Source organism: Crocodylus porosus, unplaced genomic scaffold (assembly GCF_001723895.1).
Source record: "Crocodylus porosus isolate Cpor-Errol unplaced genomic scaffold, CroPor_comp1, whole genome shotgun sequence".
Classification (NCBI taxonomy): Eukaryota; Metazoa; Chordata; order Crocodylia; family Crocodylidae; genus Crocodylus; species Crocodylus porosus.
The window spans coordinates 759,465-779,551 of NW_017728939.1; the positions used below are offsets into that span (position 1 = coordinate 759,465).

Genomic DNA, 20,087 nt, shown 5'->3' on the forward strand with positions numbered 1-20,087 from the left:
GGCCTACTGCCAACAGAGAATAGTACCAGGCACTTGTTTTGATTAACAGTGAAGACTTCAAGGCAGCAGAAAGTAGTACCAGGCACTTGTTTTGGTTAACAGTGAAGGCTTCAAGGTTACATAAATGTGAGAGTGCCACGCGGCAGTTATACAGAAAAGAGAAAAAAAATATAAAACAGTTACAAACATGAGCTAAGTGGGGTCAGTGGGACCCATCATCTTTCATATATACAGAATAATTTAACAGAAGCTAATAAACATCAAAACCAGTTTTATTTAAAATGACTCCTTAAGGCTCCATTCTCGCCATCAAATCTCTACAGGTTTGGGAAGTCTGTCTATACAAATTTCACTGCAGGTATAATAGCAAACTAGCTTAAATTTAAAGACCTGTCTACAGCCACACACATGTACGCAGTATCTGAACAACAAAAAGGTTCCAAAGCCTAGGACATAATTGAAAATGCCAGAATTACAATTACCAGTGAACCTTCAGTCAGCACCTTTGTGCATATGCGATATGAAGCAGCTTTCAATTGCGTGATTACCTACTGTTTTTTCAATCTTAATAATGTTTCTGCAATGTACTTATTGTGTATACATTCCTCAAAACAGTAGGGTGATTCTTGATGGAATTTCTGACATGTATGAGGGTCATCAGCAGAGCTGAAACCTGTAAATCCACTGAACAGACCTCTGCCATATGAGCTAATGGGGTAAATGACACAATAGATTTCTAGTCTCTAAGTGAACCAAAATACAAAGAGAATGGGTCACTTTGCCAGTAAGTTTAACAAATATTTGCTTACAGAAGAGGCAAGATTCAGAATTTTGGGTTCTGTTCCAAGTTCTGGAAGGGTGGAGTCTTCTACCCATTTTCACTAAGCCTTTGCTCTGCTTCAGTCCTGTTTTTCCTTTATCTTATTTGTTGATTCTTTATTTGAAGCTAGTACCTGAACCAATACCAACTGCAGCCCAAATTCTGGTGTCAGCAGCTGTGTATAATCCTATCAAGATAAAATCTGTTTCCAAGGATTGAGAACAATAATAGATATTATAACTGTGATATGGAGATCATACATTTGAAACAGTCTATTTAATTTAATTAGTAATAGTGAAGTTACCTTCAAATAAGAATAGTTTTTTTCTTCTTTTTCTCATCCAGCGGCACACCCAGCCACACATGCATCCCTACATTTTTCTAAACAGTCTTCCAAAGATGTATTTAGATACGACTCACATATTGTTGTCAAATTTACATTTTTATTTTGCTTACACTACATACAGTGAAGTATCAGCTATAGTACAAAAGGCAAGCACCATCCTTGATCAATGCTAACAAATAAAACAGTGGCTATGAAAGCCTTCTGAAAGTGTGGGTAATTTAGAAATACTAGCTGTTAAACATGCTAAGTGTCATGTAACCAAGATTATTACATTCCTTTAGATTTCTATTGTTACGTTTTGTCCTTCCTTTTTACATTGTTCAAGGAATAAACTGCTTTCAAAACAGAAACATTACAAGTATCACAGTTGACATATAAAAATCACCTGTTCTCAGAAAAAGTTGGTTGTGTTCCTGATGCTTCCAACTGTTGTATTTAAAAAAACCTATTGTGGATATGACAACTTCTTTCACTTCATTCTCATAATTTTTTTAAAAAATGAAGAAAATAATGAGCTTTTAGCTCATCAGGATTCCTGTTAGCATAGAAATCAAGCTTTTGTTTGGGGGCTGGCATGTGTCACAGTTCTCAGAATAGTCTGTCACTGCATAAGCTTGTCACTTGGTCTAACCCAACAGACAAATTGTTATTTATACAAAGTCAAATCACAGTTATTGATTTAAATGGGGAGGCAGTTACACCATGTAGGATAGAAGGCTTTGCTTATATCTTACAAATATATGCTCAAGGACACAAGTTTATTTAGGTGAAATGTGTAAAAATATTTTTAATGTTTTTCAAACTTTCAACTTCTCAGTCAGGAATGTCTGGGCTTATGCTACTCTGTTCTGAGCTGAATCTGGCACAGAAACAGGTCAAGACATTTGGGGAGAGATTCTATTCTTTCCTGGTCATAAGTGGCCATTTTTTGGCTATCTTCAGGGCATTTTTGGCATCTACATGCCCAGAGGAAATCCTGAACACACAGTCCTGCACACACAGACGACTGAACGACTGTGTGGGAGTGCAGACTCACTATGTGCAGTAGCAGCCATAAGACTGCTGCTACATAAGTGCTGCTCCGTAAGTGGAGGCGCACTTACATGCCCGAAAATGGAATTGGCCCAAAGCCGTAACTACCAGACTTAGCCTCAGAAACCAAATGGGGTGCACGTGTTCAATCCACTTTTGGTTTATAGTTTAAGGGATAGGGCACTCACCTGGGAGGCCAGAGGTGCAGGGCCTCCTTCACCCAGAAGGGGTTTGAACCAGGTTCTCTCATTCCCCAGCACAGCATGCTAACCCGCACAACACAGGTCAGCTGTAATTCAGTGCCTTCTCTGGTGCTTCTTTTGAAGCTGAGTCACTAATATAGCTGTTGGGAAAAAAATGGCTGGAGGGCAGCTCCTGCCCCACTGAGGACAAGGGCTCAGGCTCCAACTCAAGGCCCAGTGTTTCATTTCTAAGCTAGCTGTCACTGAGCCATGTACCTTCAAGGCTCGACTCTCCTGGCCCCACATATCACCCTGTCATGGCTGCCCAGAGGGCCAGCTTTAAAAGGTGTGCCAGAAAAAGAACCATGGATAATGACTAATCTATCGTGTGCTGGTATGAGTGCTGTGCTAGGAAGTTGGAGACCCCTGGGTTTAAACTTGCTTTGGGTAAGGGGGTGGGGCAGAATACAGGACCTCTTACTTCCAAGTGAGAGCTCCAGCCACTCCTTGGTGAAAAAGATGGTTTCTTTTCTCTTGCACCACTCTGCATGATTGTGTAGTTTTCCATATAGACCTAGGAATAGAATTCCCCTGGATGCACAGGTGCCAAAAATGGACACTTAGGAAGGAACAGGATTGCACCCTTGTTCACCTAGCTGTGCATAGGTGTTCCACAACATGACTGTCTACAGTATGCTATAGTGAAATATCAGCTGTGGGGCATATGAATTTATGATCCCACAGTACAGTGGCAGACACAGCATTAGCCCACACATTCCTCAGTATAGCCAATGGAGACTTAAAAACACTAGTTTACTTTACTTCTACATGACTTAGCACTGTAAACATAAATGCATTAGAATCTTGATTCAGTGAAGTTAGGAATATACCTAACTTTAAGCACACGAGTAGGTCTACTAACATCAAGTTAGGCATATCCTGGAGGACTGTGCTGAATTGTGGTTCAGCAGAGATAAGTTTAATAACACACACACAAATTACCTGCTACAGAATATTCAATAACAGAGTTTTAATATGAAAAGATCTTAAAAATAAAGTTCCTGTATACTTCTCGTCTATCCCACACAGTGCAGTAAGCTGAAAAGAGATGCCCTTTATGAGGAGCTTATGTAATTTTGTAGGTTTAGGCTAGAATACTTCAGTGAAATTTTGAAGGATTTCTCTAGAATTTTGCAGATGCTTTACTGAAGGGCTTTTTTCATTTCTCTTACTAGAAATCACTTTAGTTTGCTACATTTTCCAGCAAACAGCACTGTGTCTGTGTTTATTTTATACCTGGATATTGTCAGGAAAGAGAAATAGTGGTCTCAATTTTAGGATTGAGAAGTTCAAAGGAACCCTAAGGAGTTAGATGCCTTACATTCAGTGTTTAATCCCCTTCAGAAATCTGTGTTTTGGAGTATGATGGAAGTTATTTTTCCTGTAGTGCTTCTGGTTCCTCTCCATGCTTATATACACTGATTGTAACCTGCCCTGTTTCAGAGCCATATTTATTCTTAACAAATATGCTGTATTTTCCTGTGTCATCACTGCAGACTTTCTCAATGGTAATTGTGACAACTGTTCCCTTCACTTCTATTTTGTAACGATCTTTAAAGACAATTACCTTCTCATTTTTGAACCATGTGATTTCTGGGTAAGGGTCACCAGAGATGCAACAAGTCAAGCACAGGGTCTGTATTAAAACACAGCAAACGTAGGTATTACAATGACAGTTCATATCTAGTAGCTGAAGGTATAATGGAGCAAATCAAGTTCCTTCTTAAAAATCCATAGAGTAACTAGTTCAGGAACTCCTGAGTCCTAATCAGCCCTAACACTGATTCACTGCATGAACTTGGGTAAGCCAAGCCATTTCTGTCTTAGTTTCTCATCTGTAAAATGGGGACAATATTTACTTTTCTATTTTACAAGGGCACTTTTGGCCCCCAAAATTTGGGGATCAATTATTCAGTGTTTTGAAAGAAAGCACCATACAAATTACATTAAATGTTACCTTCTGATCCCACTCCCCAATTTTTGACACAAATAACATGCTGTACTTCTCTTATTTAACGTCCAACAAGATGGCATGATCTTACAAACGCAGTACTATTTTGCTTTCAGGAAGTGGAAAGGTACAGTTTGTAGTATGCAAATCTTTGGTTATATAGAAACATGTCTGTGATTATAAGCATATTTACTACTTTGAAAATATTAAAGATCAATAACATGACCTCAGACTTCAGGGCTGTTCTAGTTTCTATCATTATGAGTTAACTGGAACTTATTCACTATGATATAAGAATTCATTATAGGATTGTGTTAATATCAGGTGGCAGAGCTAGGAGAACTAAGGTGCTTTAAGGAAGTGCGAGCGTTCTAGGATTCAGGAGCAAGCTTACCAAAACAAAAGCTAAATGCTTCATACTAAAATAGAGAATTACATGGCAATTCATGCTATTAAGCTGTGCACATTTTGGATAGATTTAGAAGTCTGAACAAAGTTTAAACAGAAACCCCCAAAATGTGAATGGATAGGACTTCTCCACATTTTTATTTTTCTTGCATGCTCCTGCAGCACATAGACGCCCCTGCAGTGAGGCATTTTGGTTTCAAAATCACAGCATTGCAATTAAATGTAATTCCTTTCTACGGCTAGCAGCTGTCATTTTGAAAATAAATCCTCTTTTCACTATTGCTTATACCTTAATGAGCTGAAGTCAATGGGCTTGCTTCCCATTTGTGCCCCTACACACCACTCTGTTAGTATAAAGTGATCTTCAGGCAGATACATTTTATAATTATAGTAATTTTGAGTCCCCTTTACACTTCCAAAATCCCTAAGAGTAAAGAAGAATCTAGCCCAGAGCATAAGGTTAGTGTCAATGATGGAATAATCAAGCCCAATGGTTATATTTATTAGTCTAACACAGTGGTTTTCAACCTGTGGTCTGTGGATCCCTGGGTTCCACAGAATATCTCTATGGGGTCTGTAAGAGGTGACTGATCAAGAAAGTATGTGAATACCCGCACTTACAATTCAAAGGGGTCTGCACCTCCATGCAAAAATGTTTAGGAATCCACAAACGAGAAAAGGTTGAAAACCACTGGTTTAAAAGTAGGGGTGGGATAGACATGGTCAGACACTTAAACAGCTTCAACAAGCAATTGTCAGCACTTGCAATCTAGCACGTGGTATCTAAGGGGGGAGCTGAATAAGTAGGGACTGCTCATTTAAATCTTCTTACAGTGAGTATTAAAACAATCTTTGCATTTTACAAAGGCAAGAAATTAATCCTTGAGACATAACTAGGTTTGTGGTTCTCAAAACTGCTTAATGGTACAGGGTAGGCAGGGGTATGTGTGTGTGTAAGAACCATCTGCAATCATAGTTTAGGAACACCTTGCAACCAAGAAATGGATTAGATGACCTTTCAAGTTCCCTTCCCTTCCTATGCTCTATGATTTTGTTGGATGATGTTAGCCATAAGGATTCTGTCACATCAGATCTTTGACAACTGTGCTGGCTCAGGAAAGCACAGAGCCATAGCTGCTGAAAACACTAAAGAGAAGGGCACCTTGTGCTCTGCACCCCCAGTAATCCTTGCAATATCTATACATGAGCTAAGGGCAACCTCACCTAATAATGCATGACAGTTGCTCAATATTACCTTATCCTCCATGATGGTAGCAACATCTGGCAGACCTTGGACAACTCTGGCACGATCTGGAAAGGATCAAAAACAAACCGTTAGCTTTACATACAGGCATAACACTCAGATTTGTGTAACAGAATGAGGGAAATGTGCCACATTTATTTACTTACACTTGTTTGCTATTTCTGCTTCCCTGAAAGTGAGAAAGAGATAAAGAGGTTTGTAATTTATTATGGAACTGCATTTCCAAAGGGAAAGCAAAGAGGGGCACTAAAGCAAAGTATGAGAATAGGGTAAATATGTGGAAAATTCCAGTATTCTGTCTTTCACTGGGGTGAATAAAGAGTTTTATTTTGTTTTCCTTTGAGCAAGTTCTGGAATGAGAAAGAGATCTGTAAAAAAGAATATTTTTTTTCTTGTGAACTTCAGAGGAGCCAGTGGATAATGGAGCTTCTCCAATATATGTTTAAAGCCTAGTCAACCCACAAGGGCTTAAGCACTTTCTTCCACTGATCCATAAATAAAGAGTCTCATGTGGGAATTTCAGGTTCCCATCTAGAAAAAGTTTTTGTTTAATTCCGAAGCACTCAGAGTGACAATCCTGAAAGCTGAAGTCTGTTTTATATGTGCAAAAAAAGTATAATTGTGAGGGAAGGGAGAATACAGGCTTCCTTACATGGTCCCAGCACTGTTCCTGAGAGGCCCATTTCTGCATGTGAGAGGGAAATTCCATACGCAGGAGGCCTGGTTCCTCTGACAGTTTGGTATGTTTTTGATGACAGGAGCTGCCATTTACCAGAAAACAAGCTGCACCCTTTTATTCATAACATGTTATAACCACTGAACAATTGTCAGAGGCTAGCAATATTCCATTGCCATCAGCTGTAACGGAGGAAGAATATCTTTTCCTAAGGCTGGTATGACATACCATTCAATTCCCCTTTTGGGGACCCATTTCTACATGTTACAAATTTAGGCCCTGATCCTCCAGTGAAATGTGTACTTCAGCCATTTGCATCTAAACAGAGACCACTGAAGTCAGTGGTTCTCTGAAATACCCTAGTCTGGTTTGCAGGTGCTGGGCTCCACTTGACAAAGAGACTTAACATGCTGTTTTCTGTCTGTAGGATTCTACTTGTTGCCTGGCATGTCACACACTGAATTATTTTTGCTGAAGTAAGGAAGGTTATATCTAAAAGTGTGCAGAGCTTCTAGACCTTGGTAGCAATTTCCCATTTGTTAATTTGCTGTGTCTTGTACAGCTGTGGCTTGCTTACAGCACTGCTCAGAGATTACCAAGGTTAATTTGCTTCCTTGCAGATATAAGCTTTGAATAATTTACTGCAATTGGTAACTTCCACATCACTAGTGCTCCTCATAAAGAGAAATCTCCCATGACCTGATTGCTCTTCCAAAGTATGAAGCAGAGAAGCTACACCAAAATGCATTTGTTAAGGGGAGAAAAAAAAAAGGACCAAAACAAATAGCACAACCTCAAAATGCATTTGTTTCCCTTTAAAATAAAGTATTTGAGCAGAAACTTACTTTAGTCTTAGATGTTCAGCCATTGCATCAGCAAAAGCTGCAAAGAACAGAAGAGTTTTAGGGGAAGGTATTTCTTATTTCATTGACCTTAATAGATTTAACATAACATTTTAAACAGGGATTATCTATTTATACAGGCATTAGTCTATATCCATCATTGTATTCTATGGACAGTATCTCTATCTGCCTCAAGGAAATACGAGAGCTCTATTTATATGTTGCTAAAAGATCAAGGTCCTGACGTTGTCTTCCCACAGAGACACTTTGAGGTAGGGAAAGATAATTCTGTTATGGCGCCAAAGCCACATTCTCTCAGAGGGAAACACAAATATTATGTGCAAACCACAAGCTCTATGGAAGAAACAAAGCAATTGATAGCCATCCTGTTGGACAGCCGGCTCCTTTCACCCTTCTATCTGGGAGCTCTCTCTTCCATGGCAGCAATGCTCCTGGCATTAGTTACTCCCCTCTCATGCATCTTACAGTTTTCTGTGTATGCTTCTCCATTCTAACTTCTAGCTTCCCTCCCCCATACCATGCCTTTAAGGAGAATCTATGACCAAATTTGGGTGAAAATCTCTGAAGGTAACAGGTGTTTAACTGTCCCTTACAACAGAAGTGTTTAGCCTCAGCTCACCTTGTCCAGACAAATCGGTTGATAGTTTGTGAGAGTCTTTCCCATCAAATAATTCCAGGGTATATTTCCCCTTGTCTGCATCTGTGGGATTCAGTATATGAAGCCAGATCTGATCCATTGTACTCCCAGCTTTCAGTCTCTCACCACTTTCTAGTCGCTTATCCCTAGGTAAACATACAATATAATTTCAAAGATATTTGAGTAAAATTGCACAAGCTTCAACACTGAACTGATTCTGTAAGATCTGTTTGTTAGGGGAAAAAAAGACTGGGAGCCAGGAATCCTGGAATTCCAATGGGAATCAGGTACCCTGGAGTCTGAAAATTGCACTATGCCCCTCACCCCTTAAGAAATCTGGACCTTAGCTTCTAAATCACACCTATCAGTTAAAAGGGTCTAATTACACAGGGGTTGCATACTTCACAGAGATGATATGAGACTAAATTAACTAACATTTGGAAAAAGCTTTGTTATGATCAAATAAAAGGTTGATTAGATGCCAAATGACTGTGACACTTCCCCAATGAGGGGTAATAGGCTACAACCAAAGTAAAAATTCTTCCTTCCACGGCCATAATTGAGCTTTCATTTAAATGCATTGTTATTGCATCAGCAAAGGTCACCCATCAGCATTTGTGCATCTTAAATAAATAGAACATGACTGCTAATTGAAGAGCTCCCACACAATTCAGTATGAAGAGACAGTTGCACTTAGCACCCTGAAGTCCTCATTCAGTTAAATTTCTCATTGACTTCAAGCACTGCAGGCTCAGACACTCGGGGATCTAGTGACAGATAATACAGACAGCAGTATATTATGAATCTTGTAAATAAGTCTGAACAACTCACTTATGATACCAGGTTGTTTTCATATAGTCAGTGTAGTGCTTCACTTCAGTGTAGAGTCTGATACCTTCAGCAGTTGGCTGGATTTTCAGAGGTGTAGCAGAGAGGGCTAATTAAGGAATTACAAGATAGAGATTAAGCAAGGTGACTAAAGAGTCTATATACATGCTCCTAATTTGTTGGGTTTTTTTTAAAGAATCATTAATGTTTTGCCCATATTGGAGAACATGGCCAGCTGAGAGCACTCTGGCATTCTAACACCTGAAGATCTTAGGGCTTTTCCTCAGCAGCTTGTGGAGACACCAGTATCTGCGCTAGAGGTCTGGTTCTCAAGTACTTGTTCCAAGGCTGCCTCTCAAACCTTCCCATCCCTACTGTAGCCCTGCTGCTAGCAGTGATGGGAGTAGCATAACAGCTTTACCACTAGACCTGAGCAGGATTTAACCATGGTGTATGAATAGGGCTTGGTGTAGTCTATGCAGCACCAGGTTAGATGCACAGTTGTAGTCAGCAGCAGTTCCCTGCAGTAGGGAAGGCCATAGAAACTTTAGTTTCTGTTCACTTTGATGTTGGAATGTAACAGCTGCATGTGTATCTGAATAGAAAGAACAGCTTATGTGGCATGTGTTAAATGGATCATGTAGCTTCCAGTCCAGTTTCTAAGGTGAAGGACAAGAGCAGAGAATATTTAACTCCTATTTCATTTCCTCTCTTTTACAAACCGCAGGACCCCTGCCACTCTCCCAGTTCTTTCCCCTCTCCTCTCACTTCTTAGCTGCCTACTGTTGACCCTCCCTACTTCAATCCCCACGTTCCTCTAACTCCAACAGTCTTTAAATGCCTTCTGCTCTCTTTCACTTTACTTCCACACTGAGAACCTTTACAGCACAAGGAAGTTTATTAGAGAGAAAGGATTGTCCTGTCAGTCTGAACATAGGAGAACTCTTGAATCCCTGTCTGAAGCAAGTGTTTCTCTTGCATGTAATCTCATTCTCTACTTCAGTTTCCCTATTAGTAGAGCAGTGCCCTGGTCTGTTAGCAGAAAAGTGCCCTGCTTCTACTAAGTACTATTATTACAATAAAAGATGAGAAGAACTAGACTTACCGCTGATTCTGCATAGCTCTTTGAGAAGATCTTCAAACCCTAAAAATACACAGCAAGGTGCCTGAATTAGCCATAAATTCACTAGCAAAGTACATCTGATTCACCTACAGAATTTTTACAGCTTTAAAACCTGCTTCCTTAACATTTAGTGTATGCAACAATTCATTTCATGGGATACCTATTTATGTATCAGGTTTAAATGCCAGATGCTAGATAACCTGGTTGAATGTAAAACTGGGAAACAGAGCCAACTGATTTCTGCTGAGAGAGGACTGAGAATACCTCTGAGTTTCACTCCTGTTCCTTGCTGTATGAGAAGCTTTATAACATGGTCATAGTCTGAATAATAACTATGTGAACATGATATTATGAGAGCAGGGATTCTATACTTACTTGTTATCTGAATTCTAGAACAAATCTATAATATGACAAATGAAAGTAGGAGTTAACAAATTTGATGTCACCGTTAATAAAGATTGTGCACTCAGAATTCAGCTGATATATTTCTTGGGGATGTAAAATGGAAAGCAGAGCCAATTTGCTCATCTGTTGTTTTGGAGGATTGGCAGTGCTAGCAGGAGTAGAAACTTGAGTTTCTCAGTTAATAAATGAATTATGACATAGATAGATATAGGATGTAAATGTGTTCTGATCTAAAGCCGGTTGAAGACTCCTGTTGATGTCACTGGATGTTTAACAGGTTCATGGTAAAAAGAAAGAGGTTGTTTGTACTCAGTCCAGTTTTGGACCCTAATGCCATCTTAAATGCTTCTTATCCTTGAAATTTACAGCACGCAACAATATATTTCAACAGTGCTTCCTTTTTCCAGGTAAGGGAAAAAGAAGAAAATTCAGACTTTGCTAGTGATCTTTTTATGCAGACTGTGTCTCCTTGAGAAACACAAACAAGCTACTAAAACAGCACATGCAATAAAAAAAAATAGTATATTTTAAAATCCACATCAAAAGCCTGGTCACAAATAAAAGTGTGTAAAATATTGCCTACTATTGTAAAATTATCCTACTTTCTTTAGTGAGATTAAGGTCAGTAGCATCTTCTCCCCGGTCATCAGAAACAACTGCTCTGTATATTCCCTCATCCGCTTTGGTAATCTAGCAAAATATTTAAAAAATTGAAAGAGTTAGAATTAAATGCCAACGAAACTAGTCCTCTGTAAGCTTTTCCTATATAACTTTGTCCGTACACATCTATCCCAACCTGAGATATCTTTGTTGTTCCTGTTGTGGATCTCACCTTAGCAGAGATTCCACTCACATGGTCTGTCTTGTTGTTTTGATATGGGAAGTTTGTTTAAAATTAACATGACAAACTGAGAACAAACCTAGCACTGCAGAAAGGAAAGTCTAGTTCCTTAACTCACTTCACCGCTTAGTCCTCTTTACTCATCTGCTAATGCTTCTTGGGGCAAGGATCTATAGATTTTCAGGCCAAAAGGGATTACTAGATCATTGGCCTGACATTGTGTGTACACAGATCATCATATTTCTTTCAGTTATTTTGGTACTAAACCCAACAACTTGTGTTTGACTATATCAGATCTTCCAGAAAGGGATACAATCTTCATATGAAGACTTGGAGAAGGCAGCACATTTTGTAGTTTCAATTTTTGGCTTTAACTTTGAGACATTAGTTCTTGTTCCATTCTGTCTTCTATATTCGTACACTGCTTTGCACATTTGTGTGCTGCCCAAAACAAATAGCATATTTAAGTGATATCACTTAAAAGATCCTGAGTTGCACCGTTTTCTTTACCTTTTTTATCCAAAGAACTCCAGTCCCAGTCTCTGGGTCACACTGACCATCTGATCGTGATTTTTTATTGAAGAACCATTCAAAGCTGGTGTCCTTCCTCAAGTTTGCTGCCTGTTTGAAATAAAAGTGTAGAAATCAGAATATTGATTTATCTGAATGCCAGGATATCTTTTTTTATATCAGCTTTCCTAAGGGGTTGCCCCTCTACTTGGTGAAGCTTCTTCCCTTGTTTTTAGAAATGTTAGGATTCCTGGCCAGGATGTTCTGTCTTTTGCCTTTCATCTCTAAGCATCTATCCATTTGTTGGATTGGATGTTACTTACGTAGGCCCCTTCAAGTATATAGTGGGAGTATTTATAGATGGATGCACCTGTACGCAGCATCACCTGTATGTTACTACGTACCTTGCAAGTAAGTAGCACTTCACAGTCCTCAGTAACCTTCCATTGCAAATTCTCTATAAAATGAGGCCCTACAAGAGAACAAAGTCTTGCTGTTCATTCTTGTAACTCAGATGTTCATATAAGATATGATCATGGCGCCACCTCATGGTAAGCTACAGCAATGAGCGGCTTCTAATAACGACAGGCACCGATCAAACTGCAGAAGGCGCTGTTACATATTCTATATTTTTTTTATTTCCTGAGACTGACATTTGTTTTCTTAAAATTCTGGTAGGTCACTCTGTCCAGCAGCTTATTTAATTTAGTAACTGTTGCATAGCAAGTCAGTATTGAGAGGTTATAAATACTCTGCAGATGGATTGCAAAAAATAGTTAACCCACACACCTTCCAGTCTGCTCCCCTGATATGCACTAACTGCGTCATTACTGACCCATGTCAGAAGGCAAATCGATCTTTCCAATTTAATCATTTTACTCTTTTCCCTGAAAGGTGTATTTTTTTTATAAACTTCCTTATTCATCAGTCAAAGTGTGGGAGAGAGAGGAGAAGGTGCTTTTCCCTTCAATAAACTTCCCCAGATATTCTGGTCACCACATGGAAATGTAGTTGGATCTGAGCCCTAAAATATGCATTTTGTTTTGTATATTGATTCCTAATCCTAGAAGGGGAAACCCATGTGCTTGTGTCAATGGAATTTGAGAACAAATCCAACACTGTGAAAGATTATAAGCACGATTGAAACTCTGAATGAATCAGTGATAATAATTCTCCTTGGGTTGCAATCTCACACTGCTGTTTAATGGGGGAGGGTATACTGGTAAAGACATTCCCAGGTGTAAGGCACAGACTAACAGCACCAAGGATATAGACTTTCTCATGATTGCTCTAATTTGCCACGGTATCCTGGCTGCCAACACACAATTACCACAGTTAGAACAATTACTGTTATAATGAATACAGCAAGTCCTTGCGGAGATCTGAGATTTCAATAATTTCTCACAACAGTTCAGGGGTCTGTAGAGTTATGTATGCAGTAGATAGTTGATCCTCACTCAGGCTTAGATATTGGGTATGGGCTCAGTGCCCTCCTCACGTGACTATGGTGTATTTAGCTGCTTTTGCCTGCAAGCTTTAAAGCAGAATATGTACATAACAAAACTTGATAGGGCCCCTCCCACTTAGGTTTCAAAGGGGAAGTTCGTGGTATCTTTTTAACTAGTACCTAGTCACCCGGTCTGTATTCATGTATCTGTAAACTCAAAGATGGAGCCTTGAAAAGTTGCACCTGAGTATTATTCTCTTTAAACTCCTTTTGTAATCTAAGAACAAACCTAGACAACATTTCATCTCTATCTAAGAGACTGGCATGTGCAGGAACATACGTTCCTGGGACCAAAGCAGGTCTACCAAAAAGAATTTTAAACGGGGACAAACTTAGGGGCATCCTTGGGGTACGCCTAATGTGCCACAGTACTATTGGCAGTACTTCTGGCCACTTAAGACTAGTTTCTTTGCAATACTTAGCTATCATAGTTTTAAGAGTTTGATTCATCCGTTCCACTTGTCTAGCTGATTGTGGATGATACAGGGTGTGGAGTTGCCTAGCAACTCCTAAGCATCAATAAACTTCTTCCAAAATCTTTGCAGTAAAGTGTGACCCTTGATCAGAATCGATTACTTCTGGTACTTCGAAGCACGGTATAATATCTTTCATGAGAAACTTCACAACTGAGGGAGCATCTGCTTTCCTAGTAGTAGTTGCTTCCGGCCAACCTGAGAGTTGGTCGACAATAACTAGAAGGTGTTGGTATCCCACGCTCTTTGGCATGTCTGCATAGTCAATTTGAATGCATTGTAAAGGAAAAACTGCCCATGGTCTAGTGAGGCCATTTCCTTGTCCTTTTGCCTCCATTTCATTCAAGCAGACACAGCAGTTACGAGATGGCTGGAGGAAGAGGGGTACCATGTAAGGGTTACTGATAAGATATGAAACTAGCTGAATCTGGTCAACAGAGGAATCTCGTCAACCTTAGAGGTGGTACAAGGATTGTTTTTGTAAGATAAGATTCATCTTGGCAAAAATATATGGGGCGTGTAGTCACAAGAGTTAAACTTCAGTGTTCATGCTCACAGTGCCACTTGATTGGATAGAATAGTGATTTAGTTAATAGATGATTATTTTTATGAGCATGAGCTAATCACGAACTAATGCTGACATATTAACAAAGTATAAAATAGTATTATATCTGGTAGGTGGTGTCCCTCCTTGGAGGCACCTCGCTGCAGCAAATAAAGATTCTGTATCTGACTTTGAATACTTGCTCTGCATGATCATTGCCCCAGCCTAGAGCAAACTGCACGTGGCTTTAAGAGTGTAATTCATAACATCTTGATCGAACTTTTCAAAAGATTCAAGGGTGTTCAGAGGTAGGGCTCTAGTTCAGGGAACCTCTACTAGGCAAAGCTGGCAGCATGGACCCAAACTATTGAAATACTTTAAATTTTAGTTTGGTTTGATTTTAAATAGCCTGCAAACAGTAACCTAAATAAGACGCCCCATCTTGAGACTGAAACCAATTTATATAAGACTATACAGAAGAGAACGATTGACTTTTCATTTAAATTTTGGGGACTTGGTAAAATATGCTTGTTTCACCTTTTGCTATTAAGCTATTACCAGGCCTGCCACAGTCAGAGGCCCTGGGACTATCTTACCTTGCTTTTTCTTCCATTTTCTCCGCTTAGCAGCAGCCTCTTCTGCTACTTTATCAAAAGCTGCAAAAACAGTAATGGAACAGAGTCAACCAAAGTGCACTAGACTACTTTTAAGCCTCCTCTCCATGTAGCATAGCATACATTCCTGATCAGGAGGGCTGCTAGTCTGAGATTGCCATAGAGTGTGTATGTGATTAAAAAATGTCTCATTTATCTCAGTTAAGTGTTTGTTATTCAGTATAGAAACCTTGGCAATGCCAGTCTTACAACCCTTTCATTGTATTAGGTGTTCCCCATGTAATATTTATTTTCAAAAGTTCAAAGTACAGTAAAGAGGCTTTGAAGCTTCACTTTTTATGCAGTTAGCATTTCTAATGATTAAATATGTATTTTGGATGGGCAAGGTATGCAGGGCAGAGTCAACAAACTTGAAATATTTCAAAGGATGTGTGTTAGAAATAGTCAGATATAAAGAAGTGACAAATAAAGGCTACACATTTTTTGGGGGAAGAATTTAAATTAGCAAGTAGCAAAATTTCTATTTCCAAAGAGCTAAAAATGTTTTCTTGACCAGCACACAGAGCATAGAGAGTTTTGGGGTTTTTTTTGCATGGGCTTTTACTGGGATAACAATTGACTCCAGTTTCTTTATTGCTTAGGTTCAGTTTAATTTAAGCAACAAGCTGGTCACAACTGTAGATTTTCAGGCCAGTATTAGGGTAAATATAAAATACTTATAAATCACAATACACATCATCTACCTGTATGTAGTAATACATAGTAGGAGCAGAGTATGCTATACCACAGGGCTATCCTGCTTATTGGGCTTTTTGGGCTGGATCCAGACTGTATGGCTTCTTATTGGCCAGATAGGTCACATCCAATGGTGGGGCAGCAGCTTGTCAGGGTGGTTGATGGAGCCACTGTGTTAGCACAGCTTCCAAACCCAAGAGGTGAATGCTACTGCTGCTTACTCCCTGCTTTGTCTGCTGTTGCCAACTTGCATCACCAATGGTGACTGAAGACCCCAAATTCAGTGAGTGGCAAGGAGTGGGGAGTGGGGAAAGCGGTGGTAGTATTTACTCCCTGGGTTCCAGAGCTGTACCAGTGCAGAGGCTCTAGAGCTAGCCTGACAAGCCACATCGGCTGCAGTTTAATGTCTCATGGACCACATGTGGTCTGCAGGCCACCAGTTGGACATTCCCGCTCCATCAGAATAATATGTACACAGCAAATAAAGAAGAAAATGTCTGAGTACAGATGTAAGGCTCTGATGCTATAGAAAGGCCAGATTTTATTATCTGGATCTCCATATATAAAATCAAAGGCATGGAGAAAGAAGTGCTAAAGAGCCATTCAGATAGATTCTAACATAAAGGAAGGTTCACAGATACTGATTAAGTGTATTAAAATAAATACTTGATAACTTCAATCATTTCCCCCAATATAACTATGGGAAACACTTTATAGAGATTAGGTTACACTCTCTACGGGCCTGTTCCTGCTCATGGAAGTCAATAGGAAAATTCCCACCGAGTTTAAGGGTCTTCAGTAGAGGTCTTGAATCTCTACTTACTGTCATCAACAAGAGCTAGGGTGAACTGATTCTTTGCTTTTCCATCTTGTAGTTGGGCTGTGTATGTTCCTTTGTCGTCTTCACAGAAGTTCTGGATTATCAATTCTATGAGGCCATTAGCTCTGTCAAAATTGATCTTATGTGTCTATGTAAGACAAAGTACTCATGGTAAAGTAGACATATTTTCAATAGGGAAACAATCTAAGGGCCAAATCCTAGGACTGGGACTCCACTGTATATCACCACTGTCAGGTAGCTATAACAGAGCCAGAGCTATAACAGAGACTCCCTCTCTTTCCATATTGTTTACTTAACCTGGTGTATTCACGGTCCAAAGGTTGGCCCCACAATAAACGTTGTTAAAAAGGTTTTTTTTCAACATAAAATATAAATCTGTATAAACTTATTTAATGGCTTGTGGGTTGTATAAAAAACCTGCTCATGACAAAGTAATTCCCTGGAAAATAGCTTAATTAAGGAAAGTTTCCATTGCGTCTCACATGTAATGATGGAGTTGTCCTAACTGTATAATAGAGACCTTTCAGTTCACCAAGTCTCTGTGTGTCTGCATGGATTTTTATGTAAGTAGAAACCATATACTACAATTAACCATACATCTGGGTGGCAGTGCAGGTGACATTTCTGCCCTTGGAGTCTGTCCAGTCACTAGTGTGTTATTTCATAGATTCATAGATTTCATAGACGTTAGGGCTGGAAGGGACCTCGCAAGATCATCGGGTCCAGCCCCCTGCTCAAGGGCAGGAAGTCTCCTGGGGTCAAGTGATCCCAGCATGATAAGCATCCAAGTGGGTTTTAAAGGTGTCCAGAGTAGGTGCTTGCACCACTTCTGGGGGGAGTCTATTCCAGACTCTGGGGACTTGGACGGTAAAGAAGAATGCACATAAATGTACACCCTTAAATTCATCAGAAATTTTAAAATATTAGCAACATGTTTACTGGGAGCAAATATTTACCATTATCATTATGTTCACTGCTTAATCATGCATTACCATGTAATTATGTGAGAAAAAGCATTACTGTAGTAGATAAAGCCTTATATAACTTTCCTATATACCTTCTGTCTCTAGAGAAAACAATGTAATAAAGCCTTTTAAATGCTTTGGATCTAACTTATCACAGTATCTCCATTTTGATATTGTTAGTTAACACTTAAACCAGAGGCAGATAGTTTTGTTCCTCTTTATTTAATTTGGAAATACCTAATTCCTTCTCCCTCCTTCCCCCCCATCTTGCAGTCCAGTCTTATACGCTTTTAAAAACCACATGGTATTAGGTTCTGAGATGGGAAGGCCAAGAAGGAGTTAATATCTTCTTTAAAATATACAGGAATGTAGGAGTACTTTGCAACACATGATACAATGTTATTTTCAATATCACAAATGTAGAAATAGATCACATGCATCTACTCTCAAAAGCTTGAAGATTTGTATCTATCCAATTCAAAGAGGTAGTGTGGAAACTGGAAACCTGACAGCTTTGCTGGGTTTACAGAAGGAAAAAATGCAAGTCTATCAAATTGGCAAAGATGGTATTTCTTAGCATATACTTAGCCAGAGATAACTTGTACATGTGGGACTGAATCTGCTAGTCCACCAGGGTCACTTGTAATGTCAAGTGAACACAGAGGGGGTAGGATTGTTCCTAGACAATACCTCTTGCAGAGGAAGTCTCTGCTAGAGCAGATTGTCAGAGGTGCCTCAGCTACCTCATGTATCAGGAAAAGTATTTGGACAGGGCTAGGTTCAGTGAACAATCTCCTCCAACCCTGGGTTCAAATATAGTGCTGTTATGTCCCAGTGCCAAGAAGGGTAATGTCAGAATTTTAAAACACATACCGGAGTGCTTATAAGCTCCTGCTCATTGAAGATTAAATGTAGCTCTGCATTTGGTGACAGCTTTTCAACCTCCAACCACAACCGCACTTCTCCTTTCTCAAGAACGTCAATGTTCCACCCAGAAATCAGCTTAATCACTAGGAAACAAAGGGAGTGTGGTGGGTCAAGGGGATTTAGGATGAAATTCTAATTCAGTTGAAATCAGTGGGAGTTGTGCCATTGAACTCAGCTAGGTTAGGATTTCCACATTATTGTAGATTACAGAGTGGTCAAAAACATTAAACACTATTACTTCTACTTACACGGGTTTTTGATTTCATGGCTACGTTTCAGCAGGTTGTCCAGTTCTGAAATGCAAAAAGCAGCACGTGGTTTAGATTAATCCAGCAAAATTGACCACAAACCTCCTTTTCAGTTTATGTTTGTATTAGTTCCTTACCCATTCTGGTCAAGTCAAAAGTCAGTTTGAACCTAAAAATCCACTGGGCTAGTGTGGTGAAGGAATTCCAGTTTCTCTAGCCAAAGGCACATAAGGACTAGCATCCTGCCTGACCATAAGTGTCTTCTCAGTTTGCTTAATGGCTTTCAGTATGAGTCTGAAACAAGGCTTCAACATACACCTTTGCAGTTGTAGCAAGGCATGTTACCCCCCGGGCACTACATCTGAGCATCCAGATCAAGTAGAACCCAATAAATATGAAACATCATAGTTTAAGGGATTAATTGAAGCTGGGAAAACAAATCCTAGTTTGATAGAAATATGAGGTTGCTATCTCTATTGCAGCACCAATTCATGGAAAGGTTTTAAGAAATACTAAATTACCATGGCATCACATTCATATACTGTCAGAAAGCATGAGAAAATTTTCTTTCCATTCCACTTTAGTGCAATCTTCATTTTTTCCCCCCTAATCCTATAAAGACAGTTGCATCTGGTCATTCAAAGAATAGGAAATGATCTTTCTAATGCTACTCCATTCTACCATTTCATCTCCTCTTGTTTTAGAAGGAGCTTTTGTCTGACCATTCAGAATGAGATGATTTTGGCATACTGGAAAATTTCTGAAATTGTTATTTTTTACCTTCTTGTGTTAAAGTATGGCTGGCAGAGATATCATCATCCACATCTGTTACCTCCACTGAATATGTCCCCAGATCCTTTTCTGATGGATCCTTCAGTATGAGCTTAGATCTGAGGGAAGAAAAAGAAAAACACATTACAGTTAGTTCTAGACTGAAGCTAGAAGGATAGAGTTTGTAAAACTAGAAGGCAAGCAGAACACTTTACATGTAATGCTGGGATAGCGGAGCCGAATGTTTGAAAGCATTAGCAATAGACTAGCATTGATGGATTGATGCTGATGGCTTGGTTGAACTCCATAAACCACGCTACAGTTGGAAGTCAAGACAATGGTCCAGACTTGCTTAAAAAATAGGAGCAATGGCCAAATTAATTTCTGGTGTAATTTCCACAGTGTTGTTTGATGGAGAACAGGGACTGGAAATTTTCATAAAACTGGGAGTTTGGGTTCATTTCAGATTAACTGCACAACTATTCAAAATGTATATCTGCATTTTATCCAAGGTTT

General features: G+C 39.3%; 1 protein-coding gene across 1 annotated transcript in view; it reads right to left on the bottom strand.

Moving 5' to 3' along the window:
* Positions 1-3,168: 3,168 nt before the first annotated feature.
* MYOM3 (myomesin 3) overlaps positions 3,169-20,087 on the bottom strand; it is a 40,896-nt gene continuing 23,977 nt past the window's right edge. Inside the window, exons 22-36 of the mRNA XM_019547605.1 lie at positions 19,581-19,690; positions 18,801-18,845; positions 18,499-18,635; positions 16,643-16,787; positions 15,067-15,126; positions 12,351-12,418; positions 11,947-12,057; positions 11,198-11,285; positions 10,173-10,211; positions 9,071-9,176; positions 8,222-8,385; positions 7,585-7,621; positions 6,210-6,232; positions 6,055-6,110; positions 3,169-4,076 (exon numbers count right to left, since the gene is read on the bottom strand). Coding sequence (XP_019403150.1) covers positions 3,813-4,076; positions 6,055-6,110; positions 6,210-6,232; positions 7,585-7,621; positions 8,222-8,385; positions 9,071-9,176; positions 10,173-10,211; positions 11,198-11,285; positions 11,947-12,057; positions 12,351-12,418; positions 15,067-15,126; positions 16,643-16,787; positions 18,499-18,635; positions 18,801-18,845; positions 19,581-19,690 — 1,453 coding nt within the window. The 3' untranslated portion in view covers positions 3,169-3,812. The remainder of the gene's footprint in view (positions 4,077-6,054; positions 6,111-6,209; positions 6,233-7,584; positions 7,622-8,221; positions 8,386-9,070; positions 9,177-10,172; positions 10,212-11,197; positions 11,286-11,946; positions 12,058-12,350; positions 12,419-15,066; positions 15,127-16,642; positions 16,788-18,498; positions 18,636-18,800; positions 18,846-19,580; positions 19,691-20,087) is intronic.